The 17326-nt window shown below is 43.3% G+C and overlaps 1 protein-coding gene across 37 annotated transcripts in view; it reads left to right on the forward strand.

Moving 5' to 3' along the window:
* The window catches only part of PTK2 (protein tyrosine kinase 2), a 189603-nt gene that overhangs the window by 34381 nt on the left and 137896 nt on the right, over positions 1 to 17326 (forward strand). For 16 of the 37 annotated variants that reach the window (XM_069600897.1, XM_069600887.1, XM_069600892.1 and 13 more), the window contains one exon: positions 10979 to 11118. The exons of 9 other annotated variants lie outside the window; for them this stretch is intronic. Coding sequence is in view for 10 of the 28 variants with exons in the window: in XM_069600882.1 (XP_069456983.1) it covers positions 16248 to 16344 (97 nt within the window). In the remaining 18 variants the exon portion in view is untranslated. Of the gene's footprint in view, positions 1 to 10978; positions 11119 to 16028; positions 16345 to 17326 lie in introns of all 37 variants that reach the window. 12 more of the 37 variants (XR_011259146.1, XM_069600882.1, XM_069600878.1 and 9 more) reach the window with 1 other exon arrangement.

The following is a 17326-nucleotide window of genomic DNA, read 5'->3' on the forward strand; positions in this document are numbered from 1 at the left end:
GTTAACATTGCCTTTGCAGCTCATACACTTATCAAAATGTAGACACCATTGTCATTTTGTTGTTGAACTCAAGTTTGTGTGCCTGACGCACATGGAGGCCAAACAAACCAAAATGCTGGAATCTGAAGGAGAGAAAAGTTTATTGCAGGGCCAAGCAAAGAGAATGGGTAGCTCATGCTCAAAAGACCTGAATCCTGGGTGGTTCTTGAGGCAAAATTCCAGGGGAGGGGGTGACTGCAGGATATGTGACCCTCCACTGATTGGCTGGTGAGAGGTAACAGGTTGTGTTCAAGGAATCTCAATCATCAGTCTTCCGCTTCCATCCAGTTTGGGTTCTGCTCAGCCTGAAGTTACGGTCCTCCACCTGGGTGGGGCCCTTAGTTGCTGTAGAAGACCTGTATCAGATGGTCACATGTTATCTACCCTTTGAGGAGGAGCCAGGACCCTGCTTTATTCATGCACTGGTGTTTCTGTTGCTCCTCCTCTCTTTCTGCATTCCCTTACCCCTCTAATTAGTAACTGTTTGAATCTGCCCTTCGCAGCTCAGGTAAGGTCTTGGAGGCTGAAACAAGAAATGGAGCCCACAGCAAGGCTTCAGTGCCTGGGAGGCCCCAGGGCCCCAGCAGGTTCCTCCATGCCCCTCCGTGGTCGCAGTCCCTGTCCCAACCACTCGCTGCTCTCCTCCCCCCGTAACTGCTGTGTTCCTTCCACTTCAGGTCATTTTTGCCTGTTCTAGGAGTTTACGTCGGCAGAATGGTACACTGCGTATCAACTGTGAAAGGTGATTTTTAGCACGATGTAGTAGAGAGTCATCTATATTGCTGTGTAGTTGGTCCCTTTCTGTTGCTGAGTAGTGTTTCCTTGCAAGAGTCTATCCTGTTTTGTCTATCCAGTCTTTCTCTATCAGTTCAGTTCAGTTGCTCAGTTGTGTCCGACTCTCTGTGACCCCTTGGACTGTAGCACGCCAGGCTTCCTTGTCCATCACCAACTCCCAGAGTTTGTACTCAAACTCATGTCCATTGAGTCGGTGATCCTCTGTCTTCCCCTTCTCCTCTCTCCTTCAGTCTTTCCCAGCATTAGGGTCTTTTTTTTTTTAGGGTCTTTTCAAATGAGTCATTTCCTCGCATCAGGTGACCAGAGTATTCAGCTGAAGTTTCAGCTTCAGCATCAGTCTTTCCAGTGAATATTCAGGACTGATTTCCTTTAGGATGGACTAGTTGAATCTCCTTGCTGTCCAAGGGTCTCTCAAGAGTCTTCTCCAACACCACGGTTCAAAAGCATCATTTCTCCAGTGCTCAGTTTTCTTTATAGTCCAACTCTCACATCTATACATGACTACTGTAAAAACCATAGCTTTGACTAGACGGATCTTTGCTGGCAAAGTAATGTCTCTGCTTGTTAATGTGCTGTCTAGGTTGGTCATAACTTTTCTTCCAAGGAGCAAGAGTCTTTTAATTTCATGGCTGTAGTCACCATCTGCAGTGATTTTGGAGCCAAAAAAAATAAAGTCTGTCATTATTTCCATTGTTTCCCCATCTGTTTGCCATGAAGTGATGGGACCGGATGCCAAGATCTTCATTTTTTGAATGTTGAGTTTTAAGTCAACTTTTTCACTCTCCTCTTTCACTTTCATTAAGAGGCTCTTTAGTTCCTCTTCACTTTCTGCCATAAGGGTGGTGTCATCTGCATATCTTAGGTTACTGATATTTCTCCCAGCAATCTTGACTCCAGCTTGAGCTTCATTCAGCCCAGCGTCTTGCATGATGTCCTCTTTTCATATAAGTTACATAAGCAGGGTGACATTTACAGCATTTGTGTGCTCCTAGTTACTGACTTTACTATCTACAGAATCTCAGGCAGTTTCCATTTTGACAGAGGGAAGCCTGTTCTTTCTTTTGGTTTAATTTCCATTTTGTTTTGTTATTGTACTGATACGGGATATTTGGTGTATTCTGCATTGTGTTTCATGCAAAATAGCTTTTCTCGTCTGGGTTACCACACGCTGTTTGTTTGTCCTGAACGTAACCGTTAATCCCAGCTTCTTCAAGCAGAGGTCATTTTCTTCCAGCCACTTGCCATCCATCAGCGATGTGTTGGTGTAACGAGCAGTGAGTGTAGCTGGGGCATGGTGAGTGAGTCTGAGAAGGGAGATGCCTGAGATCGTCATCAGTCCGCAGACTACCCGGCACCTGCGTGACACCAGCCCTGTGCTCTGCGCTGCTGAAGGAGAGGTTTCTCCCCAGTCTTGCAGATGGTTGGTTGAAAATTTGGAATCATTTTCGGCTCTTCTTGTAGTTTTTTATGTACATTTTAGTAACAATGTCTCCCTTAAAAAAATATGTTTGCTAGTTTATGAAATTGAGATTAGTACAGCGTAAATACTGATTTTTCATTACGTAAGCCTTTATGAAGTGACGCATCATAAAATGAAGTGTGTGCCTACTATGTAGTTTCTACCTGCTAGGGACAGTGGTTTTGAAATGGAAAAGCTTGGTAGAATGGTGGTGTTTGGGTGTATGTATGACATTTTCTCATAACCTCTGTATCACATTAAACATAACCTGGAACAAGAGGTGAATGTTACTTTCAGGCACCAAGATCATACTCATTCTTCAGATTTAAATGGGAAAGATTTGGGTGTCCTCAAGTGGTAGTTTTCTTCTGGACCTGCAGCATTGATGCAGGCTGCCTGTCGCGTTTATGTGGAAACTCTTGATCCTAAATTGATCCTCTTTTGGTAGCTGAGGGCAAGTGAGACTTGGTCAGTCTTACAGCTGCATTTTCACTGTTCAGAGCTGAACTTCACTGCCTTGTATGTCAGTAACAGGAGTATTTAACATATTTGAGAAAACAGATCACATAATGCTTAATTTTGTCATAATTTATAAAAGATTTAAAAAGTCACTAAAAATGTGCTTGTTCTCTTGAGTGTGACTTTTAATCTTTAGAGTAAATCTTTAGTTTGGGCTTCCCTTGTGGCTCAGCTGGTAAAGTATCCTCCTGCAATGTGGGAGACCTGGATTCAATCCCTGGGTTGGAAAGACCCCTGGAGAAGGGAACGGCTACCCACTCCAGTTTTCTGGGCTGGAGAATTCCATGGAGTTGGACACGACTGAGCGACTTTGACTTGACCTGACTTAGGTGCGAAGTTCAGCATAAATTTGCACTTATCAGGTACTGAGGAGTTTTCTGTGTGACGCATACTTCTAGATGACTGAAGAAAATGTATCTGCCTTTCTCTTTGCTTCCAAAACCCCCGGTTCCCCAGACCTTACTTTTATTCAGGTAAGAAGAAGGGAAAGGGGGCAGGATGTAGCTTTTCTTGCAGGATATTCTGATTGTGAAAGTGGTGTCAGTTCTTAAGTGGATTTTATCTGGAAGAGGGTAGAAGGCATGGTGTTTGCATGGCACTTGTGCAGTGATCAGGATGGTGGTGCCACTCCAGGACACGCTGCGGCTGCTGTCGGGAGCTTTTCCAGACGGCAGGGCAGGGTGGTTTCCTTAGCTGTGCAACAGACTCCAAGGGTGCTGCCTTTTTGCAGTGCCTGACTCTGTAAAGGAGACAAAAATGGGTTTACTGTGGATTGTGATAGATGTACAGAGAGGAGATTGTGTACAGAAAGGAGACTTGGGTTTCTTAGACAACTGTGAGAATGAGGTGGAGATTGACTAAGTTTTGTGGATGTTGGAATGAGATTGTTCTGAGTATAGTTTTCAGCAGAAGAAAGAATTTCAGTCAGCAACTGTATGTAGAGATCATATTGTAGCAAGTATAGGTGGTAACTTCGAGGTCACATGGAAAGAGCTGTAAATGCCGGAAATCTTGGGATTCGGAATGTGTAATTACGTTTTACAGGAAACCCTGCGAATGGTGATGCTGTTATTTTTGTGTTCTTTTTTGTTCTTGTTAGATGAATTCATACTTCTATTTTTTACTTAAAGATAATGTTTGATTTCCATTTAAGGCTTGGGAAATATACATTAGGAAATTCCTGTACTCTGAGTTCTTAGGTGGTAATTCAAGGATCCCAGTGAGAGGACCATGCTTTAAACCACCTGTAATCATATCCAGACTGTGTATGTAGAGCAAAAAATAAATGCATGTTCTCTCATAAATTCTTTAAATGCATTTTATACAGACATATTTATTTCATAACTTTTTTTTTTTTTAAAGCAAAATCAGATTTGGAGTTACTTAAAGGCAGAACTCAGAGAAGGCAATGGCACCCCACTCCAGCACTCTTGCCTGGAAAATCCCAAGGACGGAGGAGCCTGGTAGGCTGCAGTCCATGGGGTCGCTAAGAGTCGGATACACCTGAGTGTCTTCCCTTTCACTTTTCACTTTCATGCATTGGAGAAGGACATGGCAACCCACTCCAGTGTTCTTGCCTGGAGAATCCCAGGGGCGGGGGGTGGGGGTGGGGCCTCATGGGCTGCCGTCTATGGGGTTGCACAGAGTCGGACACAACTGAAGCGACTCAGCAGCAGCAAAGGCACAACTGAAGTAATTGCAGTTTCCCCAGGAAATAACTATAAAGTATGCAGTAATGTTATAAAAAGAAAATTTAGAGTATTTTTGCAGATTCTTGGCCCTTCTTCTCCCAATCACATAATGGGAAGCAAAATAGATTTTTTTAAAATGTGTAAATTTGGTGTATATATTTTAAGTAACTGTTATATTATAGGAGACCCATGTTCCTGTGTTTTATAATTAGATCTCATTTTTTCCCCTACAGTCAGAATTTGAATGTTTTCAGTTGTTCTTGTTAGATACCTTTTCATCTGTTTCTGATGTTTAGCTTCCTGCTTTTGAGTGAACCACTTAATTATTAGTTAAAGATGCGTGCACAGGGCATATCCCCAAAGAAGAATAAGCTGTATAATGGCTTTATGTAACTGAAGAAATTTCTTCTCTAAAAGACGATCTTTCTAGGAAGTTTTTTGAAAATGTTTTGTGGAATATCTTATAATGGATTGAAGAACTGTAGGTAAAGGTAGAATGTTTGAATCATTTTTTAGATTTAAAACTTGCATGGGACTTAGGTTGAAACTTTTATATAGTGTTTATTTAATATGCACGTTAAACACTTTGATGTTGGGCTTCTCTCACTGAACATAATGTTTTCTGATTTCATCCACACTGCAGCCTGCGTCAGTGCCCTTCCTTTCATTGCTGAGTAATGTGTGGCAGGAAAGATGCTACATTGGCTTTTAGGTTGTTAGCTTGCCAACGCCTCTCATGCTTCTCTGACCTCTGGCGGCAGTTTTCTGTGGATGCCGAGCCAGGGTTCTCAGCCTCCTTCTTGTTCACAGGATTGGCAAATAAACACCAAAGTTCAAAGTAGCTGCAGGAGACCCGCTCGGTTTTGTGGTTCTTCGCCCTCTGAAGTCTTAGGCCCCCTTGTTCTCACTCCCCAGCATCTCTCTGATTATTGTACTTTATGCACTTTTCCTGTTTTTCTAGGGGACATGCTGTTGCACCTCCCTTGGATTCAGACATCTCAGAAAGAGGGGGAAGGAGGAATCTTTGAATAAATGAGCTGTTACAGACTGTCCTCTCCTGTGAAGCCGTCATGCTCTGCCCATGTGGCTTGTGAATTTGAGTGGTTGCTGCTCTTATTCCAGCTCTTAGGACCTAAGGAAGAAGGGTTTCTGCTGTTTCTTAAGAGGTGCAAATAGCCTTAAGCAAGCATTGATTTTGCTTACCCATTTTTAGGGCTTGCCTCCTTTTAAGGTCAGACATTAATGAATTCAGGAGTTTGTTGGTTCAGTGTAAAAAATGCATCGCAGCTGTTTCCAGAAAATAGATATGCTTTTACAGTTTAGTTACTGTGATTCTCGTGTTTAAAAAGAAGTATTGAATCCTTTTATCGTTCTCAGAGGGAACTTTTAAAGTTGAGTGACTGTACTTAACACGCCTTGGGCAGAAATGTTTCTGGTTTCACACAACTCTAGGTGATTGCACTAGGTGTGGGGAGCCTTGGGGTTGTGGCAGATGGGCCAGTGGGTGGAAGTGGAGTGTGGGAATGGGAAGGTGTGGGCAGGACTCTGGCAAGGCATTTCTCAGGGACCCCAAAACACGCAGTTATCAAGATAAGTGATGTTTTAGCAGTATTTTTAGAAGTCAAGAATCAATGCAAAAGGTCCATGATGGATAGAACCAAACTTTTAATGAAGACACGGTCATTATTACTCATTTTTCCTTTTGCCCCAGCGCTGCTCCTTGTTCTCTCTTAATTTCTACTTACTTTGGGTTTAATTTGCTAATGCTTTTTCTTATTTAAGGTGAAAAAAAACCCAGACAACTCATGTTTTCACCCTTTAAATATAAGTGCTTAAAGTTAAAAATTTCCTCTGTATACTCTTTCAACTCCATCCTAAAGATTTTGATCTTCTGTTTTTAACTGTTAATCCCGTGCTGAATATTTTTTCAGTTTCTCTTTTGATGTGTTTGACTGTGTGTTATTTAGAAAAATAATGGGAACTTTACTAGATATCATTTCTTTAAAATAGTTATTTTTTGTGTTCATTTATTATTTTTATTACTTAAAATATATTTCTTGAAAATCCTTGCAGTTTAGAACTGGGAGTTACCTAATTCTCTATGGAATATGTTCTTTTTTTTAAATTAATGAGTATTTTCCAGTATCAATGAAAAATTTTCAGCAAACACTGTTTTTTTTTAACACATGTATGTAGTCACTCATCTTAATGTTCCAGGCTTTATTTGCTCATTCTCCTTCTTGTCAGCATGGAGGCAGTTCCCAGTTTTTTCAGTGTTTCAGATAAACCTCTGAATCGTTTTAAGCCTCGAACAGTAGAGGAAGTTTACTGGGGGTTTCCTTGACCAGTCTGCCGGGAGCATGGTTATTGGGACTTGTGTATTTGTCCTCTGTGAGCTCTCAGCTTCCTGGAGACCTGGGCTCTGTGCTTATTAAGTCACTGTGCCAGCCCGGAAGATGCAAAGTAATACCCTGATGATGCCAAAGTCCTTTATGTTACGATATTTAATTCTTCTAACAGCTGTGAATGGTAGATGTCATTTTAAAGTTCATTTAACTGATGAGAAAACCAGGTCAAAGAGAAGTTAAAAAAGAAAAAAAGTGCCCCAGGTCACATATCTACTGTATGGCAAGGTCAGAATTCAAGGAATATTTCAAACAAACTGAATGGACAGCTTGGGGCTTTCAGGCTTAAGGAGATGGAGAGGTGACTGTCTTGGCTTTGGAGTCATGTGTGGCCTTACTTTTACAAAGTCTCATCGGATCCTATGTCCTGTACCTCTGTAAGCCTGTTTCCTTTTTCTTGAAAATGGCGATACTAGTGATGATCTCAGATTTTCTTCAGGGGTTAATTTCTGTGAGCTGCATAAAGCCCCTTGTCCAGTGCCGGGCCAGTGTCAGCAGTGCTGGGCCGGTATCTAGCCTAGTCCAGGATAGATTGTTGTCTCTCTTTTTCCTTCCTCTTGCACTGCAGGCTCGTTCTGATGTCTCCAGGCTTTCCCCGTTGTCCATACAGGTAGACATAATTGTGTTGTATTTGCAGATTTGTTGTGAAACGTGAGATGCGTTCTTTTAAAGTGGTTTTAACATTTTTTTATTGGGATAGGCAAAAAATATAGAACATAAAATTTGCTGTCTTGGCTGTTTTTAAGTGTGCAGGTCAGTGGTGTTAAGTGTATAAACATCGTTACGAAACAGATCTCTCGGCTTATCTTGCAAATCTGAAGCTCTGTACCCCTTTTCCCCTCTTCCCCGCTTCCTGGTAGTCACTGTTCTACTTTCTGTTCCTATGAGCTTGACTACTGTAGATGCCTCGAGTAAGTGGAGTCATACAGTACACATACAGTACCTGTGCTTATTTCACCGGTCACAGGATTTCCTTCCTTTCAAAGGCTGAATAATGTTCCACTGTAATGTGCACTGCGTTTCTGCATTCAGCCATTGAGGAACACTTGGGTTGTGTCCTGCTTCTTGACTGTTGTGGATACTTGCTGTGAACAGAGGTGTGCGGATCTCTTCAAGACCCTGCCTTCCGTTCTTTTGGATGTAGGATTCCTCAAGTGGAACTGCTCGATCATGTGGTAGTTCTAGTTCTGACTCCTTTGAAGAACCTCCGCTCTTTTCTGTAGCAGTTTCACCATTTACGTTCCCACTGATGGTATGCAAGAGTTTCTGTCTCTCCACGTCTCTGTCAACACTTGTTATTTTCATATTTTTTAAAAAAAATAGTAATAATCATCCTGATAAGGGTGACGTTGGTTTTAATAACTTTAAAAAAATTGAAGTATGGTTGATTTATAAGGTGCCAATCTCTACTGTACAGAGAAGTGACTCAGTTATACACATACATAGTCTTTTTTTAGTATTCTCTTCCCTTATGGCTTTCATAGGATATTGAAGAAAGTTCTGTGTGCTGTACAGTAGGACCTTGTTTATCATTCTGAATGTAACAGTTTGCATCTACCAACCCAGACTCCCAGCGGTTCCTCCCCTCTCCCCTTCCTCCCTGGCAGCCACAAGTCTGTCCCCGGTGAGTCTTTTCTTTAGTAGGCAGGTTCATTTGTTCCTATGTTAGGTTCCACATAGAAGGGATATCATATGGTGTTTGTCTTTCTCTTTCTGACGTCACTTAGTATGGTGATCTCTAGTCGCATCCATGTTGCTGCAGATGGCATTGTTTCTTTCTTTGTTTAATGGCTGAGTTTAATAACTTTTTAATGATAAAAAATTCTGGGGTAGAATTGAAAAAGTGACTCTATATGCTTCTGGCTGAGTTGGAATAGCATCTGTTGACACCAGTGTGACAAGACGAGAGGCGTGGAGGAGGGAGATGGACAAACGAAGCCAGCCACTGTGCAGCTGTGTTTGGACAGAGAGAAGCCTCATTGGTGCCTCTTACTCAGAGTGTGACTAGAGGAAGGACTGGATCCCTGCTGGGGGCTTCTGTTGGATTACACTGTAGACACGCCTTCTTCTTCCAGGCCACTGTGAGGGATAACTTGAAATGTAGGTGGTTGATGTGTCCCTCTTTATAGCTCAGGAATGTAGGTTGTAGAAGAGGCTCATTTACCAGCAGGGGTCCCTCTGGCCCCAGTGCCCCTTTTAGCTACAGCTGTCTGCTTACAACCTGCAACCACGCGGCCTGGTTTTTAACCAGATGCCAGAGGTTCTCTTGGGCTCTTTCCGCTTCGGTTACCTAACTGGGGGAGCCAGTGCTTTGATACTGTCACTGTTTGCTAAATAAGGTGAGTGGTCAAACTATGGATAAATTGGATTTGTAGGGTAAAAAATATATGGTGATGAAATGATCAGGTAAGTTGGATATGTATATGCCTGTTCAATAAAAGTTTCAAAGTTGAACAATTTCAACATATTAATTAACTACTTGATTGCCTTTCATTATTTGTGTCTTTTTGGTCAATATACACAAAAACTGCCCTCTATTTCATGTTAAATACATTTAGGTTGAAACTTCCAGTTCGGTGAATGTCTTCTCTCACCCTGTGTTACTGTGCCCCTGCTGCCCATTGTATTTTTAAAAACTATAGCAGCATCTTCTCACACATTTCAGGGTCCGTTTTTCCCTCATAAACTTTCAACTGATTCTTAACCTGGAATTTAGTGCTGATCGTTTATGTGGCAAAATAAATAAGAAATGGCTATGAACTAGTGTCTCTGGGTGAAGAAGGAAATGGCACCCCACTCCAGAGTTCTTGTCTGGAGAATCTCAGGGACGGGGGAGTCTGGTGGGCTGCCGTCTATGGGGTCGCACAGAGTCGGACACGACTGAAGCGACTTAGCAGCAGCAGCAGCAGCAGCAGCAGCAGTGTCTCTGGGAATCCTCTAGTTCAGAATTATGTAGATTAATAACAGGTTCAGGGCTTTCTGCCTGTTCAGAAGACATTTCCCTCTGTCTCGTCTCTTGAGTGTGGGTTCATCCATTAGGGTGGATGGGTGTCTCCTGGTGGTTTGGATGTGTCTCTCAGTTACCAGCTGCAGGCTCAGCATCTTGTCTGAGTGTGTTCTGGGCAGGATTGCTGACACCAGGGACCACCGTGGGGTGCTGTATTGGGGAGAGAGAGGCCTGTCTGTCTCGTGTTCTGCCCTCAGGCACATTTCTTCTCTTCCTCTATGTCCCTTTGGTCCTCACTGTGACCCAGTAGTCATCCTCCAGAGGCCAGGTGGGGCCTGCCTCCCACCGCTCTCTGGAAAGCTTTGCAGCCTCTGCAGGTAGCATCCCTGGGGTGGTGATTGGAGGGTGTGGTCTGGCTGGTGCTATCCCAGCTTCACCCAGCTAGCTTGATGGTAGGGATGCTTCTTCAGTTCTCTGCTCCTCAGTTTGTTCACGTGTCACTTGTGAATTTTAACAGCATCTACATCATTGGTTGTGTGAATTGAGAAAATAGGTGTAAGGCACTTAGCCAGTTGGGCATCCCAGACGGCACAGTGGTAATGAATCCATCTGCCAGTACAGGAGACACCAGAGAAGTGAGTTCAGTCCCTGGGTCAGGAAGGTCCCCTGGAGAAGGAAATGACAGCCCACTCCAGTATTCTTATCTGGAAAATTCCACGGACAGAGGAGCCTGGTGGACTACAGTCCATGAGATCACAAAAAGCTGGACATGACTGAGCAACTGAGCACGCACGAACACTGAGCAGATTGGTAGGAAGCACAGACTCTGGGCCTAGCTGGCCGAGTTTGATTTCCAGCTCTGCTCCTAGAAGCCCTGTGACCTGGAACAAGTTCTCTCTCTGTGCTCCAGTTTCTTCATCTGTGCAGTGGGGGTGATAGAGTCTGCCTCGTGGGAGTGGTTTTTAATAACTAAATAAGTCAGTATTTTAAAAGTACTTGGCACTGGGCTTGGCTTGGCATCATCATTATCATATTTTCGTTATTATTAGTGTTGCTGTTGTGCTGTTTTGTGACTAACATTTTCACGGTTCAGTAAGTGATAGTCATTGTCCTTGTTTTCCAGGGGAGCAGACTGAGGTTCAGGATGGTGAAATGATTCTTTCTTCGTCCCACGGGTAGAACTGGGGCTCCTTTGCATCTTCCAGTTGCAAGTCAGTGCCTTCCTCAACTTCCCCAGGGCTCCTCCAGAGTAACGGAAGGGAGGTATGGTAATTGTCACGAAACTTGACTGGGAAAACAAGTAATACCAGTACCATCACCTTTTGGAGTATGTTGTGTTTTGAGACCTATTGTCTGTTTGTCTTCAGAAGGTAATTAATATCCATTGTTAAGACTAAGTTTCTTTAGTTCTTATCAAGTCATAATTTTTATTGATATTAAAACTTTCATAAACTTTTTTTTCTGTGTTTGTGATGGAGACATTGAGTCTCAGTGACACTGAATAGATAATTCTCTGAGTCTGAATGGAAGTAAGCTTAGAACAGGCACCCAGCTGACAGAAGTTGGGTATATTGTACCTATCAGTTGCTAATGGACGTACCGTGTTGTAAAAGTGTTGATTTTATTTAAATCTGTAACTTTTGATTAATGAGGCATAAAGAAAGGCAAGAGAAGATAAGTTTTGAATTGTGTATATAATGTGAAGTACATTATGTGTTTTTATAAATTCTTCTTGTTGGTTGACATAAAACCATTTACCAGTGCTTTACTCTTCTAAGAAGTACTGCTGAGGAGTTTTGGTCTTAACTTAAGGCAAACTGTGGAAACCGTGAGAAGTGTATGAGAACTTGAACATCCGGGTTGTATCTTTGTGAGCCGCTATTGTTATGTTTGTAGGCAGTTTGTTTCTTAATAGTTCTTTCCCAGTGACTTTCTTTTCTTTCTTACTTTAAAGATTCTTTATTTCTTAAAAAAAATTTTTTTTTAAATCTTTTTTTGGCTGCACCGTGGGACATGTGGAATCTTGGTTTCCTGAGCAATAATGCCCCCCCCCCCCCCAATCGAAAGAGCAGAGTCTTAACCACTGGGCCATCAGGGAAGTCCCCCCTGGTGACTTTCTTATTTCAGGCCAGGTTTCTGTAGGGAAGCCGGAGTGGGCAGACCTACGCAGTGTGTGAAGTGTTCTTTTGCACACTAACTTTGTTCATAGCATTCTTTGCTAGCCTTCCAGTGGTTTTCTCTAATCTTACACACTAGTATCATTTGGTTCTATTTAACATCTGCAGTGGAAGTTCTGTTCGGAGTATCAGAATACTTCACTAGTGTGGTTTATTTTTTATGTCAGATGGGGAAGGGCATTTCCATATGGTTTTCCTAAAATTCATATCAGTTTTTCTTTTTCCATTCTTATTGGGAGGAAAAGCAAGGTTTGCAACAAGTATGATGAACGTATTCATTCTGTGGGTTTTTTTCAAACTCCTTTGCTGGATCTTGGAGGTGAAGCAGTGCCCAGGACCAAGGCTGGCCTTGCTGCATGGAGCTTAGTGTCGGGCTCTCACACCTAGAACCTAGACTGCCCTCTGCCATCTCCTCCTTACCTACGGGGTGAGAAGGAGGTGTGGAGTGCGGCCTGTACATTGTATTGACTGTATTAGTAGTGAGGCCCTGGGGACAGTGCACAGACTCAGTGGTGTCCTTCCCGCTGTGGAGCGCGTTGTGGTGGGGCAGCTAGGCAGGGGACGCTGGGCAGGGGACACAGGGCAGGAATAAATCATGGGGGGCTGTAGGAGGTGCGTGTGCTTTGGGGCAGATGGAACTGGGATTAGAGTGTGGCTGTGGACTTCTAGACGAGGTGAGTGGAGTGAGTAACATTTGAGCCTTGTGGTTATCTGAGACAGGAGCGTCCCACCTAGAGGGACAGGCCGTGTAAAGGCCCTGCGGTCGTGCGTGCCTGGTGTGGACTCAAGGCAGAGTGGAGGTCAGTGTGGTTGGAGCTGAGAAGACCCCGGGGTTGGGCTTGGTGAGGACCCCAGGTGTGGGTGGGAGGGCAGCCTTCAGGGCCTTGCAGACCATGCTCAGTGTGTAGGTTACCTGCTTGGGGATCTGGAGAACTTTTGTTGAGTTTTAGCAAAGGAGTGAAATGGTGTGCTTGCTTGATTTGAAAGGAAGGGTCAGTTGCAGCTGCTGGGTTGAGAGTGGAGTTTGGGGCAGCCGGATTGGAGATGGGGGAGCGGGGTTGGCCTATGGCTTTGACCCATGTGCAGGACAGCAGCAAACACAGGGCAGTGGGCAGGGAGAGGTCACGGCCCAGGTATAGTTTCAAGGCAAGGATAATGGGTTTTGCTGATGGATTGCTTTGATCCTCAGAGACAGAGAGAGGAGTCAGGGTGACTAAGGCTTGGGGCCTGAGCAAATAGTAATCTTTCTTGTAAATTTTAATTAAGAGTTTACTTGTTAAGTGGACTTACACTTAACTAGTTGTTCTTAGCTAGACAGATACTACAAAGAAGTTGTTTTAAATATCAAAGAACTTTCTATATTAACATGTAGAATTTCATAAATCAGAGCTTAAAGGGATTGCTTACTTTTTTCACTTCTGTTGCCATTAACTGTAGGCCTTTCCTGTTCTTTTCAAGATGTCACTGGATTGGGAGTTTAAAAGCAGGAAGTGTTTTAATGTTTAGCAAAAAGAAAACAGGAGTAGAGAACACCAACCTGGCTGGGACTCGTCCTTTTTCAGCTCTTCAACCTGAGGCAGGTCCACCTGGAACCTCAGGATCCTCTTCTGTAGACACGGGGGAAGAAATGCTTTGTTGGGATTGCGTTTCCTGTGAGAGCAGCTGGCACAGGGCTGACTCGCAGGTGCTGCCCTGCCGTTCCCAGAGCACTTGCATCCTTCTCTTCTCTCACACCCGTGGCTTTTTCTTTTTCTTTTCAGCAGCCCCAAGGCTGCTGAGAGCTTCCCTTGTAGCTCAGTTGGTAAAGAATCTGCCTGCAAGATAGGAGACCCTGGTTCAATTCCTGGCTTTGGAAAACTCCTGGAGGAAGAAATGGCAACCCATTCCATTATACTTGCCTGGAGAATCCCATGGACAGAGGAGCCTGGCAGGCTACAAGTCCATGGGGTCACAGAGTTGGACACAACTTAGCAACTGACCCACCACCACCAGAGGCGCTGAACTTCCTTGTAGCTGCTGCTTCGTCAGGTCTTCCTGTCCTGGAGAAGTTTTGCTTCTCTGTATCTTTCCAGCTTTTCGACCTTGCACACCAGAAGGTGAAGTTCGGATACTGAAATAAAGTATCAGTTAGCTTGGTTGGAGGGAGAGAAAGCTGCTGCTGGCTGGTTACCTCATCTGGACCCTAGGCTCCCCCATCACGCCCGCTCTCCCTGGGCGCCGTCCGCCTGCTCTACACTCCCTCCCCCCAATGTGCTCTGGCCCACCCAATGCTCTGGACAGCTGGGCCTTCTGGGCTGAGGGTGGAGACCCTGTTCAGGACGGCGGGTGGTCTTAGTGACCATGCCTCTGCCTGGTTGAAAGGCCCTGTCTTTACTCATTTTTTGAAGCGGTGGTGGCACTGTTTTTGCTTCGATGTGAAAATTAGATGCAATCAGTATTTGCTGTGTGGAATACAGTTGGTGACAAGGAAGGGTAGCTTTGAGTTGTTTTTTACATTTTTGAGAATCTTACGTTCCAACAGAGACTCCCAGTTTGCTCGGGCCATTTGTAGTCTGTTGGTTGATGGTTCAGATTAAGCCCTGAGCCCTGCTTATGGGGCTGAACCGGACGCCCAGATACCTGGGATGTGCCTCGATGCCCCCGTGGCGGCAGTGGGCCTTTCTGTCCTCGGCTTGCCTCAGTAGCGGGGCAGCCTGGGCTGGTTTTCAGGACAAACACCGGATCTGTCTGCCTCTTTCTTCTGCTCTCTTTCTGGCCAGCTTGCCTGTGTTTTCTGGAGCCCCCTTTCTTCCCACTGTTGCCTGAGTTCAGAGTTTTCTGTGGTAAATGATAGTTTTCACTGTGGCTTAGGGGCAGTCACTTGAGTTAGGCCTGCAGTTAGGAGCCCGAAGGTAAAGCCTGCGGACAGAGCAGCATCTCGAGCTGTTGAAGCTTAACACTCGGCCCTGAGGCATCCCTGGACACAGCCTTTGTTCAGTCCCCAGCCCCCACACCCCAGAAGCTAGTGAAGTCATAAGATTCTGTTCACAGTTAAGTAGAGTACTTGTCTTTTTATTAGCGTGTGGGGTTTTCTACTAACAAAATTACCCATATATTAGCAGGGCTAAACTGTGCTCAGGCAAGGTTCTAGGAGCCTAGTTATTTATTATCTTCCTGCTAAGATAATATTATCTCACTGCTCAGATACTAAGTGTGGAATGTGTTCAGATAGCTGAATTTTTTAGATGACCTTGATTATCTCTCAGTTTGAATGAAGAAAGTAAGTAGCTTTGCATTTTTAAAGTTGCTCTTACAGATTATTAGACTGTTCTCTCCTGCTTGTTCAGTATGAATTTATCATTATATTTTAAAGCTAAAAAAAAATGCATCTTGGATCCCTCAGTATTCCATTAAACTAATTTTGAAAGTATCTGGCAACCTCACATTCTTGTTTTTATATGTTTTCTAGATAGTTTTTATAAATTTACAAACTTACTTTTCAAGTATCAATCTGAAGAAATACCTTAACCTGAAATATATTTGGGTTCCTATGGACATAGTTTTTACAGACTTGTTGTTAGTGTTGATCAGGATTTTATTTTCGAAATTATTCTAATTTCATTAAGGTAATTATTTTTAACTGTAAGGTCAGAATTAGGCTGGTAAAATGCCAGAAGCACGACTTTGAAAACAAAAATGGTTTGCACAGGCGCCTTCAGACCTGATCTGGGTCAGACTTGATTTGCAGCTTACCCAGTTTTAGAATCGCCTGTCAGTTCTGTAAACAGAAGTCAGCCAGATGAATTGAACAGAAGGGTGAGATTAGCATATTAATAAGGCGCAGGCTCCCAGCGGCCCAGGGCTCCTCCCTCTGTCCCTCCTTCTCTGTCCCCTCCTCCCCGCCCTCTCGCCCTCCTTCCCTGAATGAATCTAGGAACAGAGATCCCTGGGGTCATGTTACTTGCTGGTTTCTTTCTGTTCAGGAGCTTAATCCGGCCAGGACGGTCTGTGTTTCAGATTGCGGAAGCTTGAGAAGATTCTGTAACTGAGAGGCATTCTTCAAGCTGCTGGAAAATATTACAGAAGGAACACCTCCCAAATTTTGCCTCAAGCTCTGAAAAAAGGAGCGCAGAGGGGAAGCTTAGTCTTGAATGTGGATCGAAGCAAGTCCGGTGGGAGTGATGACCGGGGACTTGGTGCGCGGACTCCTGGCGTGGTCTTTCTAGGACTGAGCTTATGTTGTTGGAAGTGGTGGGCCAAGGGGCCCTGGAACCCCAGGCGCTGTCTATGGAGAAGAGCGGCTGTAGTCCGTTTCCAGTGTGTTGGGCTAAAGGTATAAATACTTAAAAATCTGTTCAGTTTAAGTTTTATTGAGATACATGCTTTTGCACTAAAAAGGTGGATGAGTTTGTCAGGACTTATTTCAAATAGATTTACAGTTAAATTTAAGGAAAGATGGAAAATATTTGGTATGGGTTTGCAAATATTGCATAAAACCATTTAGAGAGCATTTCAAATAGTAAATAAAATTGTTTTTATGAAAATGCATTTAAGTGAGTAAAATTTTTTTTTTCTATAGCCTGTCCTATGTCTCTTACAGTTTCATGTTTTGAGTTTTAATCAAGATGTCCTCATTCATTCTGCCATGTGGAAGTTTTTAAAGGATAAAGAGACTAATTTTTAGTTTAAACAGGACTATAGGAAAAGGAATAACATAGATTTTACTATTTCAAAAATTGGTTTCCTTTACTCACTGTAAAGATTGTATATTTATTTGGAAACCCCTTGTTATTGCAAGGTGGGCTTGTCTCTAAGGATCAGCAGGGCTGTGAATAAATAACTTTCCCCTGTAATGTGGTTAGAGGCTTCAGTTATATAAAAATAAAAACACAAAATGTAGCATTTCATTGTAACACGTGTTTGAGGAAGTTAAGAATGTTTAGAAGTTAAGAACACGTTTAGAAGTTAAGAATGCATATAATTCACATATGAATAAGACCAAAATGGGTAGGCTGCTTTACTTTAGTAGTGAATATTTTATTATTGAAAAAAAAAATCTAAATATCTTACTACAAGTATGAACTTTGGAAGAGATTATAGTGTTTTTGCTTGTCCCAAAGCAATCGATTGCAGGCAGTTATTTTTCCATTATGTTTGCTGACTGCAGAGTAAATAAATAGAGACGTTTTTATTGGAATATCTTCTGATAGAGGTGGGCTGTGGGCGTGAGAAAAGAGCTCACCTATACACAAGAGGGAAAAGGTAGAGAGGGTGTTGAGGTCAGGTCCATCTGCCTGTAGGGCTGGAACAGGTGT

The sequence above is a fragment of the Ovis canadensis genome, chromosome 9 (genome assembly GCF_042477335.2).
Source record: "Ovis canadensis isolate MfBH-ARS-UI-01 breed Bighorn chromosome 9, ARS-UI_OviCan_v2, whole genome shotgun sequence".
NCBI classification, from domain to species: Eukaryota; Metazoa; Chordata; class Mammalia; order Artiodactyla; family Bovidae; genus Ovis; species Ovis canadensis.